Raw genomic sequence first — 11,377 nt, forward strand, 5'->3', positions numbered from 1 at the left:
ATAGAAACTATTTCAAGGGTGAATATATAAAGATCTAACCAGTAGGCTGAGATGGAATGAAATTCATTGCCTATGTTAAACCTATTTTGTTTATATCAACTAGGTTGACGGGGATTTTCCCAACAAAAGATATAAAACAGCACTTGGTTCATTTCTGCTTCTCCGATAACTAAAGCAAGAGTCCCAAAATGTGATGTTCCTAGAAGTCCCATGAGGGAAATGCATCCCAAAATTCAACTAAATATTACAAACACAGACTCTAGGGCACCACTAAAGACCCTGCTTGTCAACACAGGGCAGAGAAGGAATGCAAAATAGAGCAAGAAATAAAAAGGTAACTACTTTGTTCCCATGACATAATTTACTCACGTCTGATCCGCCATTCACTCAGATTGCTGACATTTTTATCCACTTTAAAATAATATTTGCTTTCAAACACCATATCGACTTCTCTAAAATATAAAAGCACTGCCTTGGGGATACATACCTAGAAGTTGTTTCTGGACCACTTCCAGTACCAGTCTGATCTTGGCAAAAACTTCAGATGGCGATGGATGTTCCAAGTCAGTCATCACAGATTCAAAACGAATGATAATGATGTTAGGTTGGCTTTCTATCACAGCAAAAAGGGATGGGCAAGATGCCAGAGGCCTAAGGATATACTTCAGCAGCATCTGACCTGAAAGTTTTATCAACACTCATAAAAAATAAATCACGTCAAAAAAAAAAGATCTTCGAGCCTGACAACAAAAATACATATACCATGACATTACACAACACCCATTATGCACTGCAGGTTTGCCCACTGAAGTTTCCCAGATTGTCTACAGATTTTTATGTAAATTATTCAAAAAATCAAATAAAATAAATACCAGCAGCTACTTTAAAAAAAAAAAAAAGAAAAGAGAAAAGGAAAGGATCTAAGCCCTTAATGAAAAGTGTAATATTTATACAATTCCACTTGATAAATCATGAGGCCAAACCCTATGATCCATCATCAATATTATTCAGAGAATACTGATAATTTTTCTGTCATTCCTTTAACAATGGACCTTCTGAAATTTCATGTAAATGAAACAAAGTATTATGCCTTACCAAATGACTTAAGCTTGGTATGTAGCTCCCCAAGAAGAGAAAATGCCAAGAGGACAGAACTGATGGGTGGCACGGGGGTCTTCTCTTCTTTCTGAGATTGTTCAGCGCATAAATGAAGTTCTGTTTGTAGGCAAGATTCCAAGTTGCTCATATCTAAGAAAAAGGGAAAAAATATCAGCTGTCTCAGCAATACAAGATGTTCCCATTTCTATTCCTGAGAGCCCACCGTCTACTAAGGGTCCTAAATATGTGGTTTTACTACAATACACTTCTAATGCAATCAAATATGAATTACTACATACATGTCCTTGGCATCACTTTAAAACAGGAAATTACTTCCTTTGGTATGTTCAAAGAATCAAGCTGAGTGCCAAAGTAAGATGATGTGCATACAATAACTGCTTACTAAATATGTGTTGAGAATGGATAAACAACAAGGTCCTACTGTATAGCATAGGGAACTATATTCAATATCCTGTGATAAACCATAATGGAAAAGGATATGAAAAAGTATGTATTTATATTTATAACTGAATCGCTTTGCTGTACGGCAGAAATTAACACAACATTGTAAATCAACCATACTTCAATTAAAAAAAAGAATGTGCTGAATGACAGAATGAAGGCAAAGAATAAAAAGTGAGATCCTAGTTTCAATTAAGGCCTCCTATTCTATGTTCCCTCTTATGAAGTAAAGAGAACAGCCTGCCAAACAAGTTTAACAGGGTGTGTTACAACAAAGAATTAACACACCTGCCACCTTCTCTTAATTTTACAGTCTGCTTGGAAATAGAATCTAAAATTTTCTAGATGACTTCCTTGAAAATACCTAATACATATAGGGTGGGGTATGTGTGTGTGAGTGTGTATGTGCGTGTGTGCACGCATGCGTGTGTGTACACACATACATATACAATGTATTTGAAGGCCATAGTGGATATGGGAAAGGGAGCAAGGGGAGACTGTGAGGTTTCCCCTGAAACAGACTAAATTTCAAGATTAAATGCTGGAAAATATACCAGGTTTAATGGCACGTCCTTCCCATATACCCTCAGAGGTTTTACTTTGTGTAAACAAGATATCAAAGAGGGCTCACACCCAGAGGTGGGCAGAGGGGCTGAGAGCCAAGTAGTATAAATAAAAGCCAGGGCCAGAGTTACCCTGTTTCTTCATCTTGCAAAGCATCCCCCATCTCATGATTTTGTCACCATTTTTCTCCAAGGACTGAAAAAAACTGGGCCAAACTCCTATCCCTTTCCTTAGCAAGAGAGAAAGAATGGTTGAACAGCTTCTTTAAGCTTTCTAGAAAAGATAAACTGTTGGGATTAGAGCTTTGGGAATGGGCACATCCTACGATGCAGTGGAAACTGTGTGGTCTTAAAGTGCTACCACCTCCTCTACCACAGCCTCACCACCTGGACCCCTCCCAATCATCTTCTCTCTTCTCTGCTCCTTCCCAGTGAAAGGGACAGAAAGAGAAATGCACGGGAAGTAACAAGCATTTTGGTCCTAACAAGCATTCTGCTTAACATGAGAACTCAATATAGAATTGCAAAATTAATTAATGAAACCTTCCTCTCTCCCAACATAAAATATTTGGAATATATTCAGAGGCCAAACTGGTTCAGGCAGATTAAGCAAAGCAGTCCACCTGAGGTCAGCAGCACCTTTTGATGGTGGGAACTTCCACACAATCAGCTTCTGCCACTCTTCTCCAAGGTGATAAAGTATGTTCTGTTTCTGTATTGTAAGCTCCATGCTGAGAGATTTCAGTATTTTTAAATCAAAGCATTTTCTGGATTTTAATAACTTCAAGCATATCTGTGCCTGGTAGTGAAATGGAATCGTTGTTAACATTTCATCTGGACTCTAGGCAATTAGAATATATTTGTATAATGATAAGGAATACATGCAACACAAAATTTACTTAAAACAAGAATAGTACTGGACTTCTCTGGTGACACAGTGGTTAAGAATCTGCCTGCCAATGCAGGGTACATGGGTTCGAGCCCTGGTCCGGGAAGATGCCACATGCAGTGGAGCAACTAAGCCCGTGCGCTACAACTACTGAGCCTGTGCTCTAGAGCCCGCGTGCCACAATTACTGAAACCCACGCACCTAGAGCCCGTGCTCCACAGTGAGAGAAGCCACTGCAATGAAAAGTAGACCCCGCTCACCACAACTAGAGAAAGCCCGCGCGCAGCAACAAAGACCCAATACAGCCAATAAATAAATTAATTAATTTTTTAAAAAAAGAATAGTACTAATTGCTCATGCTTTAGAGAAAGTGTTTAATACCTCTTCTAGACGCTGAGCAGCAGTAACATACTTCTTCTCTGCCAATGCACAATTATAGTCCTCAATAGCAGTAGAAAACTGAAAAGATAAGTATAGTTATCAGGTATTTTATTTTATACATCATACTATTTCAAATCTGTCTGCTTGTTTATTTTTAAACTATGAAAGAATACCACATAGGGGATACCCATTGAATGATAAGACAATTGGAAAAAAAAATAACTTTCTCACCACCAAAACACTAAAGTTTGATTTGAGTATACTGACCTCGTGTAGCTGTCTAAGTAAACTTAGGACTACCGAGTCTCTTTCCAACTGTTGCTTCAAGTCTGTAAATTCAGCAGTTGATACGTGAAGATCCCGGCGGACCTAAGTCACACACCAAAGACAAGTACTTTTAAGCTATACTATACTTAAGAAATGAAACTTTTACTGTAATCAATAAGCTTTATTAGGTGAATATAATTCATGATGAAATTTAAATGCTGGTTAAGACTGGAATAAAAGTCACAGAATGTAGTAGGAAGAGACTTTAAGTGGTCCACTTAGCCCAAACCCTTATCCTATGCAGGAATACCCGTTCCCATCAACATAATATCCTCGTATTCTAAGAATCCATGTATTCTTAGTTTAAGCAGTTATCTTTCATCAAAGAACTCATCCACCTGGATTACTGGTATCCCCCCTGCCAAGTGATAATTCATTCTTCAGTTGAATAGTTCTAACTAATAGAAAGATTTCTCTACATTGAGTGAGAATCCGCCTCCCATTCTGTCCCACCTTTTCAGGGACTTTGCACTATCGATTATTTCCTCTCTTCTCTATCTTTTACTTCTCCCTAAGTCATTCTCCATTCCAATTATGTGAATACCTATTAGAGCATGGCTCCTCCCATCAGATTTAAATATGATTTAAAATCTCCCCCAACTCTATGAAAAAGTATCCTCCACCTTAGCAACCACCCTATTTCTCGGTAGCTACTTGATTTCTCTCCTCCCTCTCACAAACAAGCTTCTTGCAAGAGTGATCCATACTCACTGTCTTTACTTTCTCACCTCTCATTCACTCTATAACTCACGTGATCTGCTTTCTACCCCTGCCATTCCACCAAAGCTGTTCCAAAGCAGTTGGTGCCAAAATACCAAGCAAATCCTTGCTGCTAAATCCAAAGCATATGTCACCAGTATTACCTTGCATCAGTACACTGCTACTTTCCTTCCCTTAGTTCTATGACACCAATATCTACGCATTTTCCTCCTGGTTCTTTGGCCATTCCTTTTCATCTTCTTTTGGGAGCGAAATTTCCCCTCTGATCACTTCACACACGCTGATATTCCTTTCTCCCTGGCCCTCTCATTACTCTGAACCAATGGTTCTCAAAAAATAAACGTTTTTTTTTGAACCCACCCCCATCCAGGGTCGTTTGGCAATGTCTAGAGACATCTTGCGTGCCACGATCGAGGGCGCTCTACTAGCACCTAGTGAGTAGAGGCCAGGGTTAGTACTGAACACCTTCCAGTGTACCGGATAGGCCCCCACAGCAAAGAACGTCCGGCCCCAAATACCAGCTGTGCCTGTACTGAAAAGCCCTGCTCTCCACGCTCTCTCTGGGCAATCTCATCCATTCTCATAGCTTCAACTTCTAAGTGCAGCTATCTCATGTCCACACCATTTTCCTAACATCCAAATATATATATGGATGGCATGACATGCAAACTATCCTCTAAAATCCATTCTCCCACTCTCCCACAGTAACAGCGCAAGGCTACGCAGCTAGACTATATGTACTAGTGCCCTGCACAGTCAGGTGTGACCATGTGTCTAAGATCCCACCAATGCAATATAAGCAGAAGTGATGTGTACCATTTCCAAGTCTTAAGAAAACAGATGTGTCTCCTCTATTCCCTCTATTTGACCTTAACCTGCAGCTATAACTAGACATGGGGAGAGACCAACTTCAACCATGCAAACAACAAAATCCTAGAGCAGTGTTTCTCAAACTATAACATGCATACACACATATTGCTTGGTGAATCTTATTAAAGAGCAGATTCTGATTCAGTAGGTCTGGGATGGGGCCTGAGATCCTCCACGTCTAACAAGCCACCAGGTGTTGCCGATTCCGCTGCCTTACAGACCGTTGGAAGACAATTCTTTAGGAGTCTCTCACATTTCTGCACTATCTTGCAAGTGAAGCAATTGACTGTCTTTTGTTCTGGACTATCTTTTCAAAAACGTTTGTGTAGTAAACAGCTCGAAAAATAGAGATGGCGTTTTCCTCCATAGCAAAAAGCCAGCACGCTCACTGCCCGTTAGAAAAGGTTCAGGTTCCCTTCTATCCATACAGCCCACTGCACACTGCCCTGTAGAAACTGGGGCTTGCAGCACTGTGCAAAAACGTTCATCCTCTGGCTACCGCTGTGAGTAATAAACTGTCCTTCACAGTTCTTGACACAGACTACACTACAGTAGCCAGGCCCCGGGTTGTAGAATCAGCCTGCTAGCCTAGACACTACGATTGAAAAATATGTATCTTGTTTAAGCCACTGCATTTCAAGTTCCCGCCCGGCCCCATCTTTCTTTACAACAGTCTAGCCTCCATCTTCATACAATCCAACCGTGCAGCTCCATTTGTATACCCCACAGGCACCCCACATTTAAACTCAACAAAAACCTACTCCTCCTCTAGATTCTGTTTCAGTGAATGACACATCAATGACCTAGTTCCCCAGTTATCTTTGACTCCGTAGTCTTTCACCCCCCATATCAACAAATCCCAGAGATCCTATATCTTTTCAAAGTCCCTAGGATTCGTCCGCTTTTCTCCGCCCCCACTGCCATTGACGATGGAGCAGGTTGCATCCTGTCTTGCCTGATTACTTTAACTGCCTCATAATGCTTTAAGTGCCTTCTCATTTCCCAGTCTCTTTTCCCTCAAGTCCTTTCTTCAGACTGCAAGCAGAATGGGATTCCTAAAACTCAAATCTGACATCACTCTCCTGCTTAAACTCTTCCATGGCTTCCACAGGGCAATCAAGATAACGTCCTTACTCCTTAAACTGATACACACAGTCCTTGCTTACCTTTTTAATCTCATCTCATGTCTCCTCCCGCCACACTCTCTAAGTATCTGTCATATGGAATACTTGCAGCTCTCCAAAAGTGACGCCTCTCCACTACCTCCATGCCTCTACCATGCTGTCCCCTATGCCTGCCTAAACATTCCTCCTTCATCTTTTGCTTAATTACCTGCCACTTCAGATTTTGGTTTGGACACTACTTCCTACAGAAAGCCATCCTTAGCTATATCTGCTCTCTTTAACTGGATTATTCCAATTTTAGTGTATATCACACTATGTTATTCATCTATAACAGGCATAAGATTCACATTTTGAAATAAAACACTGTCTAGTTCACCAACTACCACAGTATCTGGCACCTTGCAGATGCTCGATAAATATATCAAATATATATATAAACAAATATATATATAAACTCAATAAACACCTTTATAATGTCCACCTATTGAATCTAATTCCCCTTCTCTAGCCATAAATTTGAATCTTTCTCCCATATGAAAATACTGGGCTGCAAATATTGGAAGTGTTTTTCATTGAAGCTAAACACCCTGAGTTTCGTCATTGTTCTTCAGATGGTACAGTGTTCAGGCCTGGACCCTCTCATCGAGACCAGTCACCTTTCAAAATGTAACAACCAGAACTGAATAAACGTCACCAGCCATAATCTGGCCAGCAAAACGTACAAAGAGCCCATTACTCTCTTGTTCCAGACGCTTCATTTCTAACAGCACAGTCTAAGATTGCACTGTTGACTCATTTGTCTGACAATACACTTTGAAAATATTATTTGAACTGCGCCAGAGTTGTAGAGTAATGGATTTACTTTTATTCAAACCTCTAACCAGAATGACTGGTAAACTCACTGTTAAATAGATTTTCTAGGTAGCTAGTGGTTTCCCCACTTGTGATTCAAGTTTTTATAGAGAATTTTAAAAAATACATCTGTTCTCTTTCCTTCTTTGGTAACTATCACATAGAGAAGAGACTTGGTGTCTTTCCTTTAGGACCTTGAGAATACCTCAACATCCTGATTTTGGATATCAATGCACCCTGACTGATAATTTAGAAATTGAGGTACAAGACACCTACTTTATTTAAATCTCTAGTATCAGCTTGATTTTTTTCAACTGCTTTTTTTTTCCTAAAAGGAAACAGCAAGGGAAAAATCCTGGTGAGATAATATATGTGAAAAATATTTTTTAAATTATAAAATGGATATTCCTGTTTCCAGACAGGCTTACTTCTTTGCAATGACAGCGCTCTGGCAAATGTGATGAACATTCTTAAAACCTGCCAAACTTTCCATAAGAAGTATAGCAAGCACTAGCCCCACAAAGTGACACAGTACAAGACGGGCAGGGATTCTGTGCATGTCCAGGGAAAGTGGCTTTATGACAGGAAGTAGAGTGGTTGTGATTGGCGATCTGAGCCAATTTTCCAGAGGAAGGCCGAAAGAAAAGATTGTGCTGAAGCTTTAATATGCTGAGGCCAGCTGCAGATATAAGAGAATGCTGGCCATTAAGAGATAAGCATTTTAAAGTAGGAGATGATAAGGGAAAAGGCCAAATTATACACTTCTATGCTTCATCTGTTTTTGTTTTATTATGAAGACAATAAAATCCTGAGGTTATTTTTTAATTTATAAAGTGCTATTAAAATGCAAGATATTATTATTATAGCTTAAAATGGTTTTTTTTTATCATAAAAAAGAAATTGTTTAAAGTATAGTTTTGGAAAATATTTGTATTTTAAAACTGGACGTTACCCTAAAATCATCTAATTCAACTTCCATTTACCAATAAGGAAAGCGAGGTCTTTAAAAGTTGTATAAAACTGAATTGTCTTAGAAATCAGGAAGTTGAACTGCCTCCCTACAAACCTACCCTATATAACAAACTATTCTTACCTCACTCTCTATCCTGGATTTCAGCAGGTCAATGTCATCAGATAGCTTATCCACTTGGGTAACCAGGTCCTGTGCACTTTGCATGCTAGGCAGGAATTCACTGTACTTCTTGCTGATCATACTGCATACCTCGCCCTATTATATAGGATGGAAAAATTACAATGAGATGAGTAGGGAACTCTGTTAAAATACATAGCTCATCTTCTATTAGGTATCTTCCAAGTTAGGGCCTTCTTGCCAGTTACCAACACCCATTCACTTTCCCTCCAAGCCAACGGGTTTCCTCAAAAAACACATTTCTCCCACTGTTAAGAGTCCCATAACACGACTAGGGTGCAAGAAGGCAATGATCACCAAATGCCAACTGTGCCCAAGAGTTGTACAAACACTGAAAAAGAGAAACGAAGAGACAAAAATTCTCATTTTGAACTATTATCAGCTCAGACTATAGCCACTAATTTTAATCACACCTAATAGAAAAAAAAGTAAATGGATAAATTAAACCCATAATCTACATACCTCAATGGATTTATGAATTTCTATTCTCTTGCTTATAAAATTGTAAGGCCTAATCTTAAAACCCTAAATTTTCTTTTAAGATTTTTTTTTGATATGGACCATTTTTAAAGTCTTTATTGAATTTGTTACAATATTGCTTCTGTTTTATATTTTGGTTTTTTGGCTGCAAGGCATGTGGGATCTTGGCTCCCCAACCAGGGACTGAACCCGCACCTTCTGCATTGGAAGGCGAAGTCTCAACCACTGGACCGCCAGGGAAGTCCCTTAAAACCCTAAACTGATTTGAGTTCCATTATCTCCTTTAATGCAAACAAATTATTGAATACTTTGCACTGAATTAGTCAATGTTTTGAAAGACACAGGAATAAATTATGCTTGCACACAAATTCCTTTTAGGAAAGACAGTATGCACTTAAGTAATCAGAATACAGAATAGAGAAATGTAATATAGCAACAGAGTTAATGTCCTTCAGGAGCACAACTGGGAAACAGAGCACCTCTGCCTGACGGAAAATGGGGATATTTTTCATGCAGGGAACTATATTTGAGATGGAACTTGAAAAATGAGTAGAAATACTAATAGGTTAAAGATGGAGAAACGGCAACGTAAGTAAAATCTGGGAACTAGGAAAAAAGTGGGCCTGTTTGGAGTACAAAAAGTAATTCTCAACTGTCTGAAGATTCAAGTCAGGGAAAATAAACTAGTGAAAGGAAAGTTAGGTCCAGAACAGGGAGGAGCCTTGAGTGCCATGTTAAAGTAGCTTAATAGCCTGCCCTCTTTCCATCATATAAAAAGTGATGGGGCTTCCCTGGTGGCGCAGTGGTTGAGAGTCCGCCTGCCGATGCAGGGGACATGGGTTCGTGCCCCGGTCCGGGAAGATCCCACATGCCGCGGAGCGGCGGGGCCCGTGAGCCACGGCCGCTGGGCCTGCGCGTTCCGAGCCTGCGCTCCGCAATGGGAGAGGCCACAACAGTGAGAGGCCCGCGTACCGAAAAAATAAAAATAAAAAAGTGATGAAAAATCCTAAAGCCATATTAAAGAAGAGATGCCAGTGACATGAATACTTAACATTTAGGAAATAATTTTGGTAAAATAAAAACATTTTTGTGCCTTTACGGTACAGTGCCAAAATGGCTCCCTTAAATCCAGACCTACACGGTACATATCTTTTTATTTTATTTTTTTAACACCTTTATTGGAGTATAATTGCTTTACAATGGTGTGTTAGTTTCTGCTGTATAACAAAGTGAATCAGCTATATGTATACATATATCCCCATATCTCCTCCCTCTTGCACCTCTTTCCCACCCTCCCTATCCCACCCCTCTAGGTGGACACAAAGCACGGAGCTGATCTCCCTGTGCTATTCGGCTGCTTCCCACTAGCTATCGATTTTACGTTTGGTACTGTATATATGTCCACGCCACTCTCTCACTTTGTCCCAGCTAACCCTTCCCCCTCCCCGCGTCCTCAAGTCCATTCTCTACATCTGTGTCTATTCCTGTCCTGCCCCTAAGTTTGTGAGATCCATTTTTTTTTTTTTTAGATTCCATATATACGTGCACATCTTTTTAAATGAAAGCAACAAAGATGTGGGCAAACACAAATGTAGGGTAAAGATAGCAGTACAAAGTGGAACTGCGTGTGGTTTGTGCCTTTTGTTTTTGTATCAATCTCAAGACAGCAGGGTCCAAAGAAGTGCTATTCACGTGTTTTATAACATCGTAGTCTCAAGGGCCTGGAGGTGGAGAAGAGAGTTTAATAAAATATCGATAGGTTTTAATAACAAAAATTTCAGGGATGGAGGAGAACAGCACAATCCTCCCAAAGCCATTATATTCATCCACAAATCGGACAGAGGAGGAAATCACACACCGATGAGGGGTGGGCGGGATTGCCCTCATTTCTATCCCGCTCCTATTCTCCCTCCCTAGAAATCTCGGGCTTCCAGTCCCACTTCCCCTGCTCTGCTTGTCTCCTCGGCCTTCGCCCTCGACCCCCCAATCCCTCCCCAGCCTAAACCCACTCCCAACGCTGCCCCAGTCACCGCCTCTTCCTCTCCACTGTCCCGCCTCCTTTCCTTCGCAGTCCCCAACCCCGGTCTCGGCTTCCCTCTAAGTCCCCTCCCCGGCCCACATACCTCCCAGCCCTCCCACTCCTCATTCCTCCCACTCGGCTTCCACGCCTGACCGCTGGCATCCACTCTGGCTGCCATGGCTCTACTCCTCCCTCCGTCCCTTTATAGCCAGCCGCCAGCTGCCCCGGCTTCACCTTAATCTCCTCCACCCGCTGGGTCAGGCGGCTGATCCGAGTGCACAGATCCTCCTTTTCCAGCCTCCCCGAGTGTGCCAGGACTTCCGTCACGAACGAGGCCATCGCTACCACAAGAAGCAACCCGGGCAGAGTCACTCTCTTGTAGCCAGCGCGGCAGCTCCAGTCCCGCCGGAGGCCTTGGCGCGCGGCCTGCCGGGAAACGGA

The 11,377-nt window shown here is 41.1% G+C and overlaps 1 protein-coding gene and 1 pseudogene across 2 annotated transcripts in view; one reads left to right on the forward strand and one right to left on the reverse strand.

The window, feature by feature from the left end:
- ZW10 (zw10 kinetochore protein) overlaps window positions 1-11,377 on the reverse strand; it is a 54,505-nt gene extending 43,128 nt beyond the window's left edge. Inside the window, exons 1-7 of one of the 2 annotated variants that reach the window (XM_089915544.1) lie at window positions 11,171-11,377; window positions 8,380-8,514; window positions 3,661-3,762; window positions 3,394-3,471; window positions 2,763-2,922; window positions 1,096-1,248; window positions 488-679 (exon numbers count right to left, since the gene is read on the reverse strand). In XM_089915544.1, coding sequence (XP_089771670.1) covers window positions 488-679; window positions 1,096-1,248; window positions 2,763-2,922; window positions 3,394-3,471; window positions 3,661-3,762; window positions 8,380-8,514; window positions 11,171-11,275 — 925 coding nt within the window. In that variant the 5' untranslated portion in view covers window positions 11,276-11,377. The remainder of the gene's footprint in view (window positions 1-487; window positions 680-1,095; window positions 1,249-2,762; window positions 2,923-3,393; window positions 3,472-3,660; window positions 3,763-8,379; window positions 8,515-11,170) is intronic. The other variant, XM_022559153.3, reaches the window with a different exon arrangement.
- Window positions 7,411-8,222, forward strand: LOC149748815 (large ribosomal subunit protein eL42-like; annotated as a pseudogene).

Source organism: Delphinapterus leucas, chromosome 7 (genome assembly GCF_059928025.1).
Source record: "Delphinapterus leucas isolate spDelLeu-1000000601 "Yukka" chromosome 7, BTC_Dleu_Yukka2, whole genome shotgun sequence".
Lineage (NCBI taxonomy): Eukaryota > Metazoa > Chordata > Mammalia > Artiodactyla > Monodontidae > Delphinapterus > Delphinapterus leucas.